Raw genomic sequence first — 22628 nt, 5'->3', positions numbered from 1 at the left:
AAAATTAAAAATATCATCTGGAGATAGTTCCTTTGTATTCAAAAGAAATTGATTGATAAAGGCTATCTTTACAACTTCTTCAACAAAACTTGCAACTTCCTCAGATCTTTTAACATAGTAGAATATACAGCAATTTTTTGTTAAAATTGTTAAGGTGCCAATAAACCAGCACCTTATTTTATTATAGAAGGTTACTTTTACAGAATATTCAGCATTTTTCTTATACTACTAACGCTTTCTCTTTAGTTGTGAAAAAGCTTGCCCCTGATCTTTCCAAAACAATAACAGGTTCGAACTTGTTTGGGGGGAAAAAATCCAAGCCGAATTCCACATATTATTGACATCATTCCCCTGTATGCCAAATGTTAAAAGAAAACAATTTTCCTTCTCTGAAAAATTAAGTCAGAAACTTAGATATACATAAAGAGAAGAAGTACACTGGAGAATAACTAAGGGTAAAATAAGTTTTATTTTTCTTATTCTTAATGGATCTAACAGATAATGGATTTGTTTGTTCAAAATAACAATGGCAACAATGTAACCAATTAGGTATGCACATGTGTGTGTGCTTATAAATGCCTACATATGCTTACATGTATAAATGAAATGAACGACAGGAGTGATACAAGGGACAAAGACAACAGGATTTTTTGTTATTATAAGGTACTTGCAGTAACTGGGAAGAGTTATAGTATTATTTGAAAGTAAAGGTGGATTAGCTATAAAAATACATTGCAAACTCTAGGGTAACAACTAAAAAAAATAAATAAGAAGTATAACTGATATGCTAAGACAGGAAAGAAAGTAGAATTGTATTAAAGGTTCAATTAAAATTGCAAAAGGCAAAAAACTACAAAAGGCAGAAAATATATGGAAGACAAAAATGGGAGAAAAGAACATGAGCAACAAATAGGCAACAGTGACAAATATGGTAGATATTAAGCTACTATATCAATAATCATTTTAAACACCAATGGTCTAAATACACTCATTAAAGGACAAAGATTGTCAGAGTGGATCAAAACACAAGACCCAACTAAACGTTGTCTACAAGAAACCCACTTTAAATATAAAGACACATATAAGTTAAAAATAAGAGGGCAAAGTAGAAGGACCCTAAGCTTATCTCCTCTCATGAGAACACCAAAATCACAACAATCTGCAGAACAACCACCCTCTACAACTAAAGACATAAAGATGGAAACACAACAAGACTTGTAGGAGGGGCCGACTCATGATATCATCAAATCCCATACCACCGGTGGGTGACCCACAAACTGGAGAATAACTATATTACAGAGGTTCTCCCACAGGAGAGTTCTGAGCCCCATGTGAGTCCCCCCTATCTAGGGGCCTGGCACCAGGAAGAGGAGCCCCCAGAGCATTTAGTTTTGAAGGCCAGTGGGGCTTGATTGCAGGAGCTCCACAGGCTTGGGGGAAATAAAGACTTCACTCTTAAAGGGCACACACAAAATCACACACACCAGGACTAAGGGCAAAAGCAGTAATTTTATGGGAGCCTAGGCCAGACCTACGTGTTGGTTTTGGAGGGTCTCCTGGGGAGGTAGGGGGTGGCTGTGGCCCACTCCAGGGTCATAGACACTGGTGGTGGATATATCAGGGAGCATTCATCAGCAAGTGAGCTCTCTAGGAGGCTGGCATTTTGGCACCAAGACCTGACCCCACCCAACAGCCTGCAGGCTCCAGTGCTGGGATGCCTCAGACCAAACAACAAACTGGGTGGGAACACAGCCCCACCAATCAGCAGTCAGGCTACCTAAAGACTTCCTAAGCTCACAGTCACATCTAGATATGCTCCTAAATACAGCCCTGCCCACCAGAGGACCAAAACCCAGCTCCACCCAAATGCAGGTCAGACACTAGCCTGGGACCAGCTGGCTCCTGGACCTTGGGTGTCGAGAGGGAAGTGCACTCTTGGGATGCATAGCATGTTTCCTATAGAGGGCCTCTTCTCCATGGTGAAGAAATGTAACCAACCTACCACATACATAAAAATACAAATAGCAATTTACATAAAATTAGGCGACAGAGTAATATGTCTCAGAAAAGGAATAAGATTAAACCACAAAAGAAGAACAAAGTGACATGGAGATAGGCAGTCTCCCTGAGAAACAGTTGACAGTAATGATCATAAAGATGATCAAAGAACTTGGGAGGAGAATGGATGCATAGAGCAAGAAATTAGAAGTTTTTAACAAAGAGTTAGAAAATATAAAGAACAAAACAGAATTGTAAAATATGGGACTTCCCTGGTGGTCCAGTGGTTAAGACTGTGTACTCCCAGTGCAGAGGGCACGGGTTCAACCCCTGGTCAGGGAACGAAGATTCCTGCATGCTGCACAGTGTGGCCAAAAAAAAAAAAAATTGAAGAATAACTGAAATGAAAAATACACTAGAAGGAATCAAGAGTAGACTAAATGAGGCAGAAGGACAGATCAGTGAGATGGAAGACAGAGTAGTGGAAATCACTGCCGCTGAATAGAAATAAAAAAGAATGGAAAGAAATGAGGACAGTTTAAGAGACCTCTGAGACAACACTTCGAAGCATGCTAATATTCGCATTATAGGGATCCTAGAAGGAGAAGAGAAAGAGAACGGGCCTCAGAAACTATTTGAAGAGATAATAGCTGTAAACTTCCCTATCCTGGGGATGGAAACAATCACCCAAGTCTAGGAAGTGCAGCGTCCCATGCAGAATTAACCCACAGAGGAATATACCAAAACACATTGTAATCAAAATGACAAAAATTTAAGATAAAGAGAGGATATTAAAAGCAACAAGGGAAAAGCAACAAATAACATACAAGGGAACTCCAATAAGGCTATCAGCTGATTTTTCAGCAGAAACTCTGCAGGCCAGAAGGGAGTGACATGATATACTTAAAGTGATGAAACAGAAAATCCTACAACCAAGAATACTCTACCCAACAAGACTCTCATTCAGATTTGATGGAGAAATCAAAAGGTTTACAAACAATCAAAAGCTAAAAGAATTCAGGACCACCAAACCAACTTTATAGCAAATGCTAAAGGAACTTCTCTAGGCAAAAAAGAAAAGGTCACAACTAGAAACAAGAAAATTACAAACTGGAAAAGCTCACTGGTAAAGACCAACATAGAATAAAGGTAGGAAATAATGCACGCACAAAGCTAGTAGGGAAGTTAAAAGACAAAAGTAGTAAAATTATTTGTATCCACAATAAGCAGTTAAGGGATACACAAAACAATTAGATGTAAAATATATCGAAAACAATAATCATAAAGGGAGAACAGTACAAATGCAGGGTATCTAAAATGTGTTTGAAATTAAGAGATCAGCAACTTAAAATAAGCACATAAAAATATACACTCCTATACAAAAACCTCATGATAACCACAAAACGAAATCTATAATAGATATACTCACAAAAAAGAAAAAGGAATCCAAACATAACACTAAAGACAATCATCAAATCACAAGAGAAGAGAGTAAAAGAAGAAAGGGGGGGAAAAGACCTACAAAAACAAATCCAAAACAATTAACAAAATGGGAATAGGAACATACATATTATTAATTACCTTAAATGTAAATGGACTAAATGCTCCAACCAAAAGACACAGAATGGCTGAATGGATACAAAAACAAGGCCCATATATTTGCTGCCTACAAGAGACTCACTTCAGACCTAGAGACACATACAGAATGAAAGTGAGGGCATGGGAAAAGGTATTCCATGCAAATGGAAATCAAAGGAAAGCCAGAGTAGCAATACTTATAAAAAGTTGACTTTAAAATAAAGACTGTCACAAGACAAAGAAGGACACTACATAATGACCAAAGGATCAATCCAAGAAGAAGATATAATAATTGGAAATATATATATGCACCCAACATAAGAGCACCTCAATAGATAAGGCAAATGTTAACAGACATAAAAGGAGAAATTGATAGTAACACAATAATAGCGGGGTGACAGTAACACCCCACTTACATCAATGGACAGATCATCCACACAGAAACTCAGTAAGGAAAGGCAAGTCTTAAATGACCCATTAGACCAGATGGACTTAATTGATATTTATAGAGCATTCCATCCGAAAGCAGCAGAATACACATTCTTTTCAAGTGCACATGGAACATTCTCCAGGACAGATAACACCCTGGGCCACAAAGCAAGCCTTGGTAAATTTAAGAAAACTAAAATCATATCAAACATCTTTTTGGACCACAACACTATGAGGCTAGTAATCAACTACAAGAAAAAAAAAAACTGCAAAAAACACAAACACATGGAGGCTAAACAATATGCTTAACTAAACAACCAATGGATCATTAAAGAAATCAAAGAGGAAATCAAAAAATACTTAGAGACAAATGAAAATGAAAACACGACAATCTAAAACCTATGGGATGCAGCAAAAGCAGTTCTAAGAAGGTAGTTTATAGCAGTACAACCGTACCTCGGGAAACAAGAAAAATCTCAAATAAACAACCTAATCTTACACCTAAAGCAACCAGAGAAAGAAGAACAAAACCCAAAGTTAGTAGAAGAAATCATAAAGATCAGAGCAGAAATAAATGAAATAGATATTAAAATAAAAAACAGAAAAGATCCATGAACCTAAAAGCTGGTTCTTTGAAAAGATAAACAAAATTGATAAACTGTTAACCAGACTCATCAGGAAAAAAAGAGAGAGGGTCCAAATTAATAAAATCAGAAATGAAAAAAGAAGAAGTTACAACTGACACCACAGAAATAGATTGGATCATAAGATACTACAGTAAACAACTATACACTAATAAAATGGACAACCTAGAAGAAATGGATAAATTCTTAGAAAGGTACAATCTCCCAAGACTGAACCAGAAAGACACAGAAAATATGAACAGACCAATTACCAGTAACGAAATTGAATCAGTAACTAAAAACTCCCAGCAAGCAAAAGTCCAGGAACAGATGGCTTCACAGGTGAATTCTACCAAATATTTAGAGAAGAGTTAACATCTATCATTCTCAAACTATTCGTAAATCTTCAAAGGAAGGAACACTTCCAAACTCACTCTATGAGGCCACTATCACCCTGACACCAAACCTAGACAAAGATATCACAAAAAAAGAAAATTATAGGCCAATATCACTGATAAAAATAGATGAAAAATCCTCAGCAAAATACTAGCAAACCGAATCCAACAATACATTAAAAGGATCATACAACATAATCCAGTGGGATTTATCCCAGTGATGCAAGGATTTTTCAATATCTGCAAATAACTGAATCTGGTACACCACATTAACAAATTGAAGCATAAGAACCATATGATCATTTCAATAGATGCAGAAAAAGTTTTTGACAAAATTCAACATTAATTTACAATAAAAACTTCAGTAACCAGGCATAGAGGCAACTGACCTCAACATAATAAAGGCCATATATGACAAACCCACAGCTAACATCATACTCAATGATGAAAAACTGAAAGCATTTCCTCTAAGATCGGGAACAAGACTAGACTGTCCACTCTCACCACTTTTATTTAACATAGTTTTGGAAGTCCTAGCCACAGCAATCAGAGAAGAAAAAGAAATGAAAGGAATCCAAATTGGAAAGGAAGAAATAAAACTGTCACTGTTTGCAGATGACATGATGCTACACACAGAAAATTCTAAAGACACTACCAGAAAACTACTAGAGCTCATCAATGAATCTGGTAAAGCTGGAGGATACAAAATTAATATACAGAAATCTGTTGCATTTTTATACTCTAAAAGAGAAAGTAAGGAAACAACCATAATACTCTGATGAAAGAAATTGAAGATGACACAAACAGATGGAAAGATCTACCACGTTCTTGGATTGGAAGAATCAATGCTGTTAAAATGACCATACTACCAAAGGCAATCTACAGATTCAATGCAATCCTTAGCAAATTACCAACGGCACTTTTCATAGAACTAGAGCAAAAAAACTTTGAAATTTGTATGGAAATACAAAGACCCCAAATAGCCAAAACTATCTTGAGAAAGAAGAATGGAGCTGAAGGAATCAGGCACCCTGACTTCAGACTGAACTACAAAGCTACAGTAATCAAAATAGTATAGTACTGGCACAAAAACAGACACATAGATCAATGGAACAGGATAGAAAGCACAGAAATGAACCCACACACTTATGGTCAATTAATCGACAACAAAGGAGGCAAAAATATACAATGGGGAAAAGACAGTCCCTTCAATAAGTGATGCTGGGAAAACTGGACAGCTACATGTAAAAGAATGAAATCAGAAAATTCTCTAACACCATATACAAAAACTCAAAATGGATTAAAGACCTAAATGTAAGACCAGATACTATAAAACTCTTAGAGGAAAATATAGGCAGAACACCCTTTGACATAAATCACAGCAGTATCTTTTTCGATCTGTCTCCTAGAGTAATGGAAATAGAAACAAAATAAACAAATGGGACCTAATGAAACTTAAAAGCTTTTGCATACCAAAGGAAACCATAAACAAAACAAAAAGACAACCTACGGACTGGGAGAAAATATTTGCAAACGTTGCTACCAACAAGGGATTAATTTCCAAAATATACGAACAGCTCATACAGCTTAATGTCAGTAAAACAAACGACCCAATCGAAAAATAGGCAGAAGACCTAAATAGACATTTCTCCAAAGAAGACATACAGATGACTAACAGGAACATGAAAAGATGCTCAATATCAGTAATTATTAGATTAATGCAAACCAAAACTACAATGAAGTATCACCTCACATCAGTCAGAATGGCCATCATTAAAAACTCTATGAATAATAAATCCTGGAGAGGGTGTGGAGACACAGGAACTCGCCTATAGTGTTGGTGGGAATGTAAATTGGTGCAATCACTATGGAGAACAGTATGTAAGTTCCTTAAAAAACTAAAAATAGAGTTACCATATGATCCTGCAATCCCACTCCTGGGCATACATCCAGAGAAAACTTTAATTTGAAAAGATATATGCACCCAGTGTTCATAGCAGCACTATTTACAATAGCCAAGACATGGAAGCAACATCGACAGATGAGTGGATAAAGAAGATATGGTATATATATATATATACACAATGGAATATTACCCAGCCATAAAAAAAGAATAAAATAATGCCATTTGCAGCAACATGAATGGACCTAGAGATTATCATATTAAGTGAAGTAAGTCAGACAGAGTTAAGACAAATATCATATGATATCACTTATATGTGGAATCTTAAAATATGATACAAATGAACTTATTTACAAAACAGAAATAGACTCACAGACACAGAAAACAATTTTATGGTTACCAAAAGGGAGGGGGAGAGATAAATTAGGAGTTTGGGATTAACATATACACACTACTATATACAAAATAGGTAAACAACAAAGACCTACTGTATAGCACAGGGAACTATACTCAATATCTTGTAATAACCTATAATGGAAAAAAATCTAATATACACACACACACATATATATATATATATGAGACTCAATCACTTTGCTGTACACTTGAAAGTAAGACAACATTGTAAATTAACTATACTTCAATTTAAAAAAATAATAATTTTTTTATGTACAAGGCTAACAGGTCCAGAGGGAGAATTGTAACCATTAATCTCACTAATAAATAACTGCTATACTTAAAAAAAAGAAAAAAAAAAACTAAACTGAAGAGACAGAGAAAGTTAGGCCATGCTAACACTAATCAAAAGAAAGTGGGAGTAGGTATGTTAATTTCAGACAGAGCAAACTTCACAGCAAGAAAAGTTATCATGGATAAAGAGGGGTATTACATAATAATAAAAGGGTCAACACTTCAAGAAGATAACAATCCTTAATGTGTATGCATCTAACAAAGAGCATCAAACTATGTAAGGCAAAACTGATAGATGACTGCAAGAAGAAATAGATGAATCCACTATTATATTGGAGACTTTAACATTCCCTCTATCAGAAATGTGCAGATCCAACAGGCGGAAAATCAGTAAAGACAGAGATGAACTCAACAGCACCAGTAATCAACTGGATATAATTGACACCTATAGCCTACTTCATCCAACAACAGCAGATTACACATTTTTCTCAAGCTAACATTAAACATTCACCAAAAGAGACCATATTCTGGGCCATAAAACACACTTCAACAAGTTTTAAAAAACAGAAATTATATAATGTCTGCTCTCAGGCCACAATGGAATTAAATTAGAAATCATTAACAGAAAGGTTAACTGGAAAATCCCAAAATACTTGGAGATTAAACAACACACTTTTTTTTTATTAGAAACAGTTATTTAATTTTAATATGCACTGTATTTTTTAATGATTTTGCTTGTCAGAGTATTTTGCCTGGTTTACACAAAAGAATCCTATTGAATCCAGAAGTATTTTGCCTGTAAATTTAAAGTAAATGCAATAAAAGCTAGAATGAGGGGCTTCCCTGGCAGTCCAGTGGTTAAGACTCTGCGCTTCCACTGCAGGGGGCATGGGTTAGATCCCTGGTAGGGGAACTAAGATCCCACGTGCCACGCGATACGGCCAGTAAAGAAAGAAATAAATAGAGGCTAGAATGATTTATTAACAAGAAGGTGCTTAAGCTATTTCTCATGATACCAAGAAGAAAGGAAAAAAATTGAAGAGAAAGGAGGATATATGAAAAGAAAAATAAAAAGTGGTGTGGAGGGAGTTTGTATTCAAAAGAACAATTTTAGAGTATCATCAACATGTTTAATAAAGTTAGAAGGAAGAGCTGGTAGAAATTGAGAATACCTACCAACATATAGCTGTACAAAGGGGGTACATAGTGTTCTAAATGATGTCGATCAACCTGAAAATATTGATAATAGAGTAAAATATCTTCTTTGGGGGGGAGGCAAGATAATTGTCTGGAAAGATACTTGGTCTTCAGCTAGTTAATCTAGATTCTAGATTCTAAAAAGACAGCCACAGAGCCAGACATTTTTCGGAATCAACCTTTTTGACAGATAAATTGCTATAAACTAAGAAACTTTTTAAAAAGAAAATTTCATGAAATTTTATACCTGCATAGCCATTCACTTCAATATTTTCTACCATCTGCAGCTGTGTCATGATTGTATCATAAAATAAGTGATACATTTTTGACCCAGAGGCATCAAGAAAAAGCTCTTGCAAGGCAAGGTACAAAAGTTAAGGAGGCACTCACTCTCAATGGCTGAATCTTCACATACACTAGCTTGTGAGTGAATGTCTCCTTAAATTTTGCACCCAGGGCTTTTATTCCTTCACCCTTGTGTTGGCCCTCCTGTTGTTTTGTTTCATTCTATCAGTACTTCAGAGTGGCCAGGGTTTTGTTAGGTCTTTTGGAATAACTTCACTTAAAAAACATGGCTAAAATACTCCTTAGCCACATAAATGACTAAAATTTAAGTTAAATGTAAAAATGTTCTCTAAAGGACTTTTGATTATCTCGTGTTACAGATAATTCAGATTAAGGGTACTTAGGAAGCACACCTGAGGTCTCTTACGTCTCCAGTTCTGTTTAGTAGTTACGCAGAGGTTGATCTTCATTGGGAGGGGAGGAATTAAGCCTTGGGGCAGCCTCTCCAGGGCAGGCTGATTGGGTGGCTCTGTCTCACCTTTCCATCAAATACTTTTGAAACCGGAACTAGCTCCATTTTACTACTGAGACCCAGCTGGCCAATGAGCTTTGAGATGGGGCTATGTGTAACTACTCTTCCCTCTCTCCTATGCTTGTAGCCCCCACCATGCTGAGGAAACAACACACTTTTAATTAATACATGGGGTGAAGAAGAAATTTCAGTAGAAATTTTAAAATACTACGAATGAAAGGAAAATGCAAATACAAGTCTCAAAATTTGTGGGATACAGTGGAAACAGTGCTTACAGGGAAAAGCATCAGAGAAAAAACAGAATTTACAGCATTAAATTCATACATTAGAAAATAAGAGAGATCTAAAAATCAACCATCTAAGCTCCACTTTAGGAAACTAGAAAAAGAAGAGCAAGTTAAATCCAAAGTAAGGAGAAGAAAAGAAATAATAAAAATCTGAGCAGAAATCAATGAGACTGAAAACACGAAATCGACTGAGAAAAATCAACAAAACCAAAAAATGGTTCTTTGGAAAGATCAGTGAAGTCAATAAGCCTTTGTCCAGGATAACTAGAATTAAAGAGAGATGACAGAAATTACCAATATCAGAAATGGAAGAGGAGACTTCACCACAGATCCTATGAACCCTAAACGGATAATAAAGGAGTATCATGAACAACTCTAAGTCCACTAATTTGATAATGTAGAGGAAATGGGCCAATTCCTTGAAAGGTACAATCTGCCAAATCTCAAACAAGAAGAAATGAACAATCTGAATAGGCCTGTATCTGTTAAAGAAATTAAATCAATAATTAGTAACCTTCCAAAACAGAAAGCAGCAGGCCCAAATGGGTTCACTGATAAATTCTACCAAAAATTTAAAGAAGAAATTTTACGAATTCTCTAGAATCTCCTTCAGAAGATAGAAGGAGAGGGACTACTTCCTAACTCATCTATGATGTCAGCATTACCCGAATACCAAAACCAGATAAAGCTATTACAAGAAAACTACAATCTTATGAAGATAGACACAAAGAACCACAAAATGTTAGCAAATTGAACTTAAAAATGTATAAAAAGACTTACATACCATAACCAAGTGGGATTTATCCTAGGTATGCAAAGCTGGTTCAACATTCAAAATCAATTAATGTGATCCATCATATCAACAGGCATCATATTATCATATCAATATCACATCATTACATCATATCACATCAAAGAGAAAACAATCACATGATCATACCAATAGGTGCAAAAATAGCATTTCACAAAGTACAACACATACTCACAATAAAAACTCTTAGTAAACTAGAAAAAGGGAATTTCCTCAACCTGATAAAGATTATCTACCAAAAACCTACAGCTACATCATACTTAATTGTAAGAGAGTAGAACCTCTCCCACTAAGATCAGAAACAAGACAAGATATCCTCTCATCTGTCCTTTTCAACATTGTACTAGAAATCGTAGCTAAAGCAATAAGACAAGAAAAGGAAATAAAAGATATACAAGTTTGTAAGGAAGAAATAAAACTCTGTTCACAGATGACATGATTATCTATGGGAAGAATCCAAAAGAATCATTTTTTAAAAGCCTACAACAAATAAGCAATTACAGCAAGGTGGCAGGATACAAAGGTGATATACAAAAGTCAACTGCTTTCCCATATACCAGCAGTAAAAAAGCAGAATTTGAATTAAAAGCACATTACCATCCCCAAAAATGAAATCTTAGGTATAGATCTTACAAAATATGTATAAGATCTATATGAGGAAAACAACAAAACTATGATTAAAGATATCAAAGAAGAACTAAAAAATTAGAGAGATATTCCATGTTCATGCATAGGAAGATTCAATATTGTCAGTATACCAGTTTTTCCCAACTGGATCTATAGATTCAATGCAATACCAATTAAAATGCCAGCAAGCTGTTTTGTGGAAATCAACAAAATGATTCTAAAGTTTATATGGAGAGGCAAAAGACCCATGATAGCCAACAAAATATTGAAGGAGAACAGCAAAGTCAGAGGATTGACACTATCCATATTCAAGACTTAGTATAAAGCTACAGTAATCAAGACAATGTGGTATTGACAAAAGAACAGACAAAGAGATCAACTGAACCAGATATAGAGCCCCCAAATAAATCCACAAAAATATGGTCAACTGGTTTTTGACAAAGATGTGAAAGCAATACAGTGGAGAAAGGGCAGTCTTTTCAATATATAGTGTTGGAAAAACTAGACATCCACATGTAAAAAAAAAAAAGAATCTAGACATAGACCTTACACTCTTCCCAAGAATTAACTCAAAAATGATCATAGAACTAAATGTAAAACACAAAACTATAAAATTCCAAAAAAGATAACATAGGAGAAAATCTAGGTGACCTTGCATATGGTGATGACACTTTAGACAAAACAAAGGCATGATCCATGAAAGAAATAATTGATAAGCTAGACTTCATTAAAATTAAAAACTTCTCCTCCGTAAAGGACACTTGAAAGAGAATGAGAAGGCAAGCCACAGACTGGGAGAAAACACTTGCAAAAGATATATATAATAAAGGACTATTATCTGAAATATACAAAGAACTCTTAAAACTCAACCCAATTAAAAAATCGGCAAAAGACTTGAACAGACACCTCACCAAAGAAGATACATATATGTGGCAAGTAAGCAAATGAAAAGATGTTCAACATCATATGTCATTTGGGAATTGCAAATTAAAACAACAATAAGATACCACTACACATCTGTTATAATAGCCAAAATCCGAAACACTGACAACACCAATGCTGGCAAAGGTGTGGAGCAATAGGAATTGTCATTCATTGTTGGCTGGAATGCAAAATAGTATAGCTACTTTGGAAGACAGTTTGGCAGTTTCTTACAAATCTAAACATACTCTTACCATATAATCCAGCAATTGGACTCTTTGGCATCTACCCAAATGAACTGAAAATGTATGTCCACACAAAAACCAGCATGCAGACATTTATAGCAGCTTTATTCATAATTTCCAAAACCTAGAAGCAACCAAGACACCTTTCAACAAGTGAATGGATAAATAAACTGTGGTTATAGGCAGACAATGGAATATTATTCAGTGCTAGAAAGAAATGAGCTATCAAGCCAGGAAAATACAAGGGAAAAACTTAAATGCATAGTACTAAGTAAAGAAGCCAATCTGAAAAGGCTACATACTGTATGATTCCAACTATATGACTTTCTGGAAAAGATAAAACTAAGGAGATCGTAAGATTAGTGGTTGTCAGGGGTTATGAGGGAGGAAAGGATGAATAGGCAGAACACAGAGGACTTATAGGGCAGTGAAACTATTCTGTGTGATACTACAATGGTAGGTACATGTCATTGTACATTTGTCCAAACCCATAGAATGTACAATACCAAGAGTAAACCCTAATGTAAACTATGGACTTTGGGTAATAATGATGTGTCTATGGAGGTTCACTGATTGAAACAAATAGTACCACTATGGTGGGGGATGTTGATAGTGGGAGAAGTTTGTATGAGTGGAGGGGGAAAGGGGTATATGGAAACTGTCTGTACTTTCTGCTCAATATTGCTGTGAACCTAAAACTGCTCTAAAATAAATTTTACTAGTTAAAAAAATAAAACAATGAGCTTATTTTAACTGAAGTATTACTTTCCTCAGCGATGTACCTATGCCACAATATAAAATATTTCTTTACCATTTTGTAGCTATTAATCTGTTTCACAATAACATTTTTGAATTTCTGCTCTTCACTTCCTTTTTGTCACAAATTGTCACTCAACTATCATTGCAATTCCTCTAGGATTGTTTTCCATTCAACTTTTTCTGTTTCCCAACAAGTAAAATAAAACAAATAAAATAAGTCTTCCCCCATCTAGTTATGAAGTGTAGAGAACTTAAAAGGTGATAAATACAAAACAATTTGTCAACTTGATATTATACAAGTATAAAAGTACTCTTATTTGCAATTTATTAATATAATGTTATTCGTCTCTTTACTCTCTGAATGTCACACTGAGCTCATACTCCTATTTATCAAATTTCTCAAAGGGAAATTCATCACCTGGTTTTTTTCTTTCTACTGGCAAAATAGGAAGTGTTTATATAGAAAACTGAGTATTCATTTCTGCAGCTCTGCAAGAAACTATTTACTTAGCTCTTTCCCGTCTTTCAATCTAGAAAGAGTCACCTCACAGCTTATAATTAAACAACTCTCCCTTCTTTCTTAGTAAATATCTGATTTTGTTTAAAAGAATTTCCTTATCAAGACAGCCAATTTACATACTGAAGTAAAAACTAAAAAGAAAATTTGAATACATGGAAACTCATTTGGAAAAATGAAGAGATTTTTCTCCAAACATCCAAGATGGTTGAGTGATTTGGAAGATACTGGCAGATTTCCTCAAATAAGACAAGGAGCCATGTTTCTTCCTTTTTCTTACAACATTGAAGGATCAGAACATGTCTGTGTTAAAATCTATGAGTTTTCCCACATGCATCCTGGAAGAAAGTAACTAATCATCATTTCCCAGAAGAGAAGAAAAAATAAATAAATAAAATCTAGAACTCTAAGGCCTTACCACCAGATGAGAGGTGACATAATTGTAGCAGAGTGTGTTGAACCCACCCTCACACATACCAGTTCAGCAGACACAGACCTGACTTCCAACTGCCAGCACCTGCATTTCTTTGAGGGTTTTTTGTTGTTGGTGCTTAAGCGGTCTTTGTCACTCAAGTGGCAGAACAGAACTGCCAGGGAATTAATACAACCAGGAATAGTCTTCACCCAGTAACTGACGGGATTTGATGTACAAATACTCCAGCTTCTTCACCTCTCAAATGGTTAACTCAGGCATGTATTTTACACTGGCTCCCCAAGTTTTCCATGGAATATTAAGCTCCAGTCTTCCACAACCATGAACTGCTTAATAAGGCACTCTTCATTGGCTATCAAATCAGTGCCTTATTAGGCATAGGTACTTTATATTTATTATTTCATCTAATCATCTCCAGAACTCTTTAAGGTAGACCAAAAAAGAGGAATCTGATTCAGTGGGTTAAGAATAACCTAACCATTGTTCAGAGTCACAGAGCAAGCCACGACTGTAACACAAGTATGTCCAGAACTTGTGCTCCTTCACCAAAGGGACAGAACATGGAGGGGGGAGATTCCATTCATATTATAAGGATTATATCTCAAACCTACAAAAAATATAAAGTCCTCCTGTTTTGCTTTGCAAAGTAAATTGACTTTTTAAAAAAGTGTCTAATGCACACTAGTCTTTCAGCCAAAAGTTATTTTTAAAGTGTATCAGTAATGTCATTATAAACTAATCTACTGTCTACATATAAATATATATTTTAAATAACTGGTAATGGCTAATGTGAGTACTTTCCAATTTCTTAAAACCATCATATTCCTTCACAAGTAAATTTCCTGATAAGAGTGATGGAGTGAAGGAATTTGTTTTTCTTATATGGGCTATAAACTAAAAAAAAAAAAAAAAGACATTAGTTATTATATAATCTAAGATTTTTAAGATAAACAGAGTACACATATCAATTTTACTTATCAAAATTAAAATTTTAAACATTAGAATAAAATAATGACTTTCAAATGTCCATATTTTGGCATATTTTATTCATTCATTCATTCAACACACACTCATACGGGTTCTAAGACGTATAAGATACATCTTGTGACCAGTTTGTTACTAGAGACCAAGGAAGAAAAGAGGGAAAAATCAAGTAAAGATATACTGCAGAATGGAAGAAGAAAAAATAAAACATATAGAAAGAGAAAATTTTACAGACTGCCAACCTCGATTTTTGTACCTTTACAGCTACATATACAAATACAGAAAAATTCATTCATTCACTCAACAAACACCAAACAACCAATAAAAAGCAGACAGTGCTAGGAACTGGGTATACAATGACAGAAAAAGTAGGACTTGCTTTAAGTTGCTTAAAATTAAGTTGCATAGCAAAGGAAGCTATCAAAATATCAAAAGGCTGAATACTAAATGGGAAAATATATTTGCAAATGACATATCTGATAAAGGGCTAATATCCAAAATATACAAAGAACTCATACAACTCAACATCAAAAACAAACAAACAAACAACCTGATTAAAAACTGAGCAGAGGACCTGAATAGACATTTTTCCAAAGAAGACATACAGATAGCCAATAGGCACATGAAAAAGTGCTCAGCATCACTAATCATCAGAGAACTGCAAATCAAAACCACAATGAGCTATCACCTCACACCATTAGAATAGTTATTATCAAAAAGACAAGAAACGACAAGTGTTGATGAGGATGCAGAGAAAAAGGACCCTTGCGCTCTGTTGTTAGGAATGTAAATTTGTGCAGCCACTATGGAAAACAGTATGGAGGTTCCTCAAAAAATTAACAATACAACTGCCTTATGATCCAGCAATCCACTCCCTGGTATTCATCCAAAGAAAATGAAAACACTAACTCAGAAAGATATGTGCACCCCCATGTTCACTGCAGCATTATTTACAAGAGCCAAGATACGGAAGCAACCTAAGTGTCCATCCATAGGTGAATGGAGAAGTTTTTTTTAATATATATACACATACATACAATGGAATATTATTCAGCCATAAAAAATGAAATCTTGCCATTTGCAACAATATGGATGACTCTAGAGGGTATTATACTAAGTGAAATAAGTCAGACGAATACCATATGATCTCATATATGGAATCTAAAAAACAAGACAAGCAGAACAAAACAAAAACAGACTAATAAATACAGAGAATAAAAAGGTGGTTGCCAGAGGGGGAGGGTGTGGGGTGGTGGGGGAAAGAAGTGAAGGGGATTAAAGGGGTATATACCTCCATTTATAAAACAAATAAAGCACAGAGATGTAATATACAGCATAAGGAATATGGTTGATAATATTGTAATAACTTTGTATGGGGACAGATGGTTGCTAGACTTATTGTGGTGATCACTTCAAAATTCATGTAAATGTCAAATCACTACACAGCATACCCAAAACTAACATAATATTGCACATCAATTATATTTCAATAATAAAAAACCCTGCCCATTAGCTCTTCTCAACAACAAAATGTAAATAATTTACAGCATTTACCTACTAAATGTTATTAAATTGAATTACTTCAAAAGCATTATAAACAGAAAACCTGATAAATTTCTGGACTTCTTATAGAACACATTTGCCTAATAATGTGTAAGCATCATTGATATAATGTTGACAAAGTTGGATGGTCCAACAGAAAGTGCATAGGTTTAAAGTTTCACATACATGGGCAAGAAGCCTAGCTCCACCACTTATCTGTCTTTTTGACCATAGGCAAGTCACTTAGCCATGCTGAGCCTTTTTCTCATTAAGCGAAATAAAGATAACAACAATTACCTCCCATGGTTGTTGAAAGGATTAAATAATATATCAAATGTAAAGTAAATAGCACAATGCCAGTTAGAAAAATATGTCCTCAATAACTATTAGCTCTCATTCAAATCCATTTCAAATATAGTGATAACAGAACACCAAAAGCCTGGAATGCTCACTTTGTTTTATATTTTACTCCTCACTATAAAAATTAATATACTGACCTTCTATTTATTAGTAAAAATTAATGTATTCCGCTTCTAATTCTATAATGATTCTCACTTATCTTTGAGAATTTGATAAAAATGATAAACTTCTTCCTCCCCAAATACCACATATATACACAGTATTTTGCATCAATTTAGGGACATTAACAAATTCTCTGAAAGCTAGATTCGAAACTATATTCTACCTGGCTGTTTAAAATAAAATTAATTCAAATTAAATAAAATTAAAAATTCAGTTCTGGGCTTCCCTGGTGGCACAGTGGTTAAGAATCCGCCTGCCAATGCAGGGGACATGGGTTCAGGCCCTGGTCCGGCAGGATCCCACATGCCGCAGAGCAACTGAGTCCATGCGCCACAACTACTGAGCCTGAGCTCTAGAGCCCGTGAGCCACAACTACTGAGCCCATGTGCCACGACTACTGAAGCCCACGTGCCTAGAGCCTGTGCTCCGCAACAAGAAAAGCCACCACAATGAGAAGCCCGTGCACCGCAACGAAAGAGTAGCCCCAGCTCGCCGCAACTAGAGAAAGACTGAGCGCAGCAACGAAAACCCAACGCAGCCAAAAATAAATAAATAAATAATAAATAAATAAATTAAAACAAAAAATTCAGTTCTTCAGTTGTACTGGCCACATTTCAAGTGCTCAATAGCCACATGAGGCTAGTGCCTACTGGATAACACAGATATAGAACATTTCCATCATCCCAGAAACTTCTATCAGAGCTGTTCTGCAGTATTAAAATGGTATGATAAGTAAAACTATTTTTCTCTGTGCTTCTGTTTTGTTTTGTTTTATAAAATATCTAGTTATCTCTCTTTGAAGCAGATTCCCAAGAGGGTAGAGGCTGTGAATATTTTGCCTATCACTGAATCTCTAGCGTCCAGCACATAAGCATTCAATAGGTATCTAAGAGCTGACGTTATAATTTTGTTTTGGTTATATTAATCTAGCAAAAATTGACTAAATTGGTAAAGACCAGAGCTGAAAGCTGTGAATACGAGCATATAAATAGTTAAAAAAAATTTTTTTAAGTAGCAGGTCAATTTATATGTACTGCCAACTGATAAACTCCTGAAGCCAGTGAGGGCTACCTACGCAGACTTTCAATTTTTTTAGCTATACATTTTGGCTAGATAACTTAAGCAAAGTTTTAAGCCATGTCCACAGCCTATTCTATTCAAGAACAGGAAAAATACATATTTATAGCTAATTATTTTTCATTATTCCTATTTGGGTATTTTTCCTAGATAGAGCAGTTGGGTAACTTATTTTTAAATAGTATGTATATATTCACAGACTGTCATTTTTAACAAAAGAAACATTTTAAAAATTCACCAAAGTTTTATAACTTAAAGATTATGGCTTTAAGATTTTAGAAAATCTATTTCTTTTCAACATATCTTGAAATCAAGACAAAATTGCTGCTATATACAGAATAGTAAAAGGTCTAATAATAATTTTGCACTTACACGGACACATTTTTTCTAATGGTATATTCATCCAAATCGTCATCAGAGCTGCTATCAGTTGCATCAGAATCCAGACCCTCTTCAACATGAGACAACAGCCCTGTAGCAGACAGTGCAAATCTTTGGATTTCTGCAGCTGTACACTGTGCAAAGCCATTTTTTGTATCATTCCACAATTTATTCTCTGCAGTCAATAAGTTGGTGTCTGGTTTAATTTCAGTGCATTTAGGTAAACTGTTATCCAAAATTGTGGTAGGTTCATGAAAAATCTTCATTTTGGGGAGTTGATGTTCCATAGAACATTTCATTTGCTGACCATAGTGCTTAACAACATGCTTTGCCAGGAGCATCTGCAAATGTTTCTGAGTTCTTCTAGCCTGGCTAAGTAAAATTTTCTGTTTGCTTATACAGTGAAGTAAACGAGCACTCACTTCCTCCTCTTTTTCAGCAGTTGAGAAACTAATAGGCACGTGTGAGTGGTCAGGCCCAATTTTGTTTTGAGCACAGTGCAATAAACCCTTTTTAATCTCAGCGTCACTAACTTTATCCAAAAGTGCATTCTTCTGGTACCACTTACAGTTTTTCAGTTGTCCTTTATCTACATTAGTGTCTTTGGTTATATTTGAATCCAGAATAATTTGTACATCTGTCATGCACTGACTCGTGGTATCTGACAGAGGTTCCTTTTTGATGAACTCTTCAGAACGAGAATGACAGATTTTACTGAGCTGAATGTTGCTGCCATTACACAGTATGTTTTTCAGCTTATTGCAGTGGGGTTCCCCTAATTTCTTTTGTTTATAATTCTCACTGTATTTATTTAATGTAGCATTAGAACTCATTAAAAGAACAGTCTGGTAATGTTTTGAAGACTGAGAGGAGCCAAAATGTTTTAAATTCACAAAATTAGTGCTAAGAGTAGGTTCAGAAGTTGGAAATCCCAGCATCTGAGAGAAAGTGTCTCCTTTTAGCTTTTCATCTACAGTTCTTGGACCTTCCATGCATAGCATCTTGTCCGACTCCATGGTACTTGGTAAAGATGAAAAGCAGATACCCTTTGTTGCTGCCTCCCTCAGAGCTGGGGTCATGGCGAATCCTGCAGATAATTACTGCAAACCTAAAATAATGTAAAAATAAATGATCAAATATCAAGAAAAAAGTGTTACGCTTATACTTTCCCCAAGGGCAACACTTTCAATGTCTCTGATTAAAAAGTGAATGGAACTAAATTCCTCCTCTATTTCCCAACTCCTAACATTATCTCTGCTCTTTGCTAGCTCATAAGGAATTCAATAAGGACTATTCTTCATTCTGACTGGGGGCCTAATACCCAAAACTCCAATGAAAGTTGCACAGTGCCTAGTATTTAAGAGTTAGACAAATATTTGTGAATGCAATTACATCTTAGGGTTCCATTTTGTGGACAATGTTTGGTGAGAGTTAAAAGAAAAAATCCAACCTGGGATTCATACTTGAAAATGTGACTCAATCCCACATTTTCAGCCAAAAGTATTATTTTTATAAGATATAATAAATTGCTCAAAACCTTCATTTCTCAATTTAAACTTCACAGTCTGAACAGTATTAATAACTAAAATGTAGGAAATAAGGTAAGAAGATATAAGTGAACTGAACTACAAAAAAAGTATATAATTGGGAATTCCCTGGCGGTCCAGTGGTTAGGAGTCTGCACTTTCATTGTCAGGGTAAGGGTTCAATCCCTGGTCGGGGAACTAAGTAAGATCCCACAAGCCTCACAGCACAGCAAAAAAAAAAAAAAAAAAAAAAATATATATATATATATAATTTCACAGGTGCTAAAAATAATGTGGTAGTAAAAACTAGCCTAATCTGCAATGTGCAAAATTTTTTTTCTGAAAAAGCATCTGCAATCATTATTTTCCTTTTCACAAATGGATAGTCATCAATTATCATTATAGAAGCTCTTACTCCTGCCTGAAAAATAGTGGGGAATGTAACAGATGACACTAAAGATTAATCCCATAATTAAACAAATTTTATCAAAAGAAAAAGTATAAAACCATATATTCTGACTCATAAAAAAGTTAATCTAGTACTATTAAAAATTATGAAAATTGAAGAGTTAGTGAAAAAAATTTTCTTCATTAACAATTACAAGTTTTTGAAGACACTTTGGAACTATGACACTCCATAATTTTTGTTTCAATGAACATGACAGTTAATAGTCATTTAAATGGCCACACTCCCATACTGTATGTCCCCAGGAGGTAGCTGTAACTCTAGACCCTTCATTCTTGTTTAAAAACACAGAACCAAAAGCTGATTCTTTGCAAAGACTAATAAGAATGATCAAAAGGAAAAAAAGGCACAAAAACTTCTACGCAATTAAAATAAAAATCTACACACAGGGTTAAAAGCAAGTGATAGACTAGGAGAAGATAACTGCAACATATATCAATAGACAAAGGATTAGTATCCAGAATATATTAAGAACGCCTAGGAACGGGCAAAGGTTACAACAGTCGGACACTTCAGAGATGATGACATCCAAATGGTCATTAAACATATACTCAACTTTACCAGTAATAAATGAAATGCAGATTAATAATGCAAGAGACCAGTTTTCTAATCACCAAATTGAAAAGAGGGTTTTAAGTCTGAAAATATCACTTACCATGGGAACATGGGTAAATAAGATTTCTCACATCTATTTGAACTATAAATTGATTCTATGATTTGACAATAATGTGGAAAATGTGTTTGTCACAGGTGCACAAGAGATCAGTGTTTATATGAGCAAAACACTCTTTCAAAGCAACCTAGATATCTAACAGTGAGAGAATGGATATTAAAACATGATGGAATACTAGAATAGCAGTTAAAAAAAAAATGACCTAGATCTATATGTATCAATATGGACAAACCTCAAAAACAGAATAAAGTTTAAAAAAAAAGAAATGGTGCAGAAAATGTATAGTATGGTACCATATAAATAAAACACAAACACAAAACCATACCATATTTATGTACATATACATGTTGTGTTTATGTGTTTACAAGAATAAAAGACGAACCAGAAAAATACCCACCAAAGTTGTAACAGTAGTTGCATCAGGTAAGTTCCATGAAACAGAACTAACAGTGGTGTTTTAAGAGGAGCTGAATTTTAACTACAATATTTTATTACTTGGGGGAAAAAGATTAAATGAAATATGAGCAAATGTTAATCATTGTTAATTCTGTGTGATAAAAATGTTTGCCTTTTTTATATTTTACTGTATAATGTCTCCAAAAAATGTAGATTTCTGTATAATTTTCTGTCTCAAAATTTATACACTTTTATGTAGTGCCTCAAAAATAATAAATCCTATATATAACAGATTTTCATTTATTCTAAATCCAAAACAAATAGGAAAACAAAAATAACCATAATATTGGGTTTTCTTTTTAAAAATATAGTTTGCACTCTACTTTTATGAGAAATAGAAAAATAATTATAAAACAAGCTAGCATTGGGAAATTTTTTTTTCAAGATTCAGTCTGTCACTTGATCAACTCAATGACCTATAACTTCTAATTTATAAACATCTACAATAGTATTTAAATAACTACATTGCTCTCTGAGGGAAACTGCCCTAATCACAGTTCTCTCTGAGGTAATCATATTCAAAAGACTCTGTACTCTATCCCCTCCTTACTCACCTTCTCTCTTTCAAAAATTTGAACAGGGTGCTAAGGATATAATCAAAGTGGCTAGCAGCAGGGGCAGAAGGTGAAATAAGAAGAAGCAGTGGAGTTCATCTTAGGCCCTGGATAAACTAAAGATAAGGGGAAACTAAAAATAAGTAGAAAAAAGATACATAGATTAATAGATAAGAAATGGAGTTGGTAGAAAAAAGAGAAGGGAAAGAAATGTAGA

General features: G+C 34.7%; 1 protein-coding gene and 1 pseudogene across 2 annotated transcripts in view; both read right to left on the bottom strand.

Annotated features, from left to right (window-relative positions):
• LOC309630740 (tigger transposable element-derived protein 1 pseudogene) overlaps window positions 1-22628 on the bottom strand; it is a 213618-nt pseudogene that overhangs the window by 111884 nt on the left and 79106 nt on the right. The gene's annotated exons all lie outside the window — the stretch shown is intronic.
• The window catches only part of KANSL1L (KAT8 regulatory NSL complex subunit 1 like), a 149587-nt gene that overhangs the window by 120412 nt on the left and 6547 nt on the right, over window positions 1-22628 (bottom strand). The window contains 1 exon segment of the mRNA XM_082396355.1: window positions 18728-19844. Within this exon segment, the coding sequence (XP_082252481.1) occupies window positions 18728-19815 (1088 nt within the window). The 5' untranslated portion in view covers window positions 19816-19844.

Source organism: Balaenoptera borealis (genome assembly GCF_965194805.1).
Source record: "Balaenoptera borealis genome assembly, chromosome: 6".
NCBI lineage: Eukaryota > Metazoa > Chordata > Mammalia > Artiodactyla > Balaenopteridae > Balaenoptera > Balaenoptera borealis.
The sequence above is the reverse complement of the archived record's forward strand: the minus strand, read 5'-3'. Positions and strand labels throughout refer to the sequence as shown.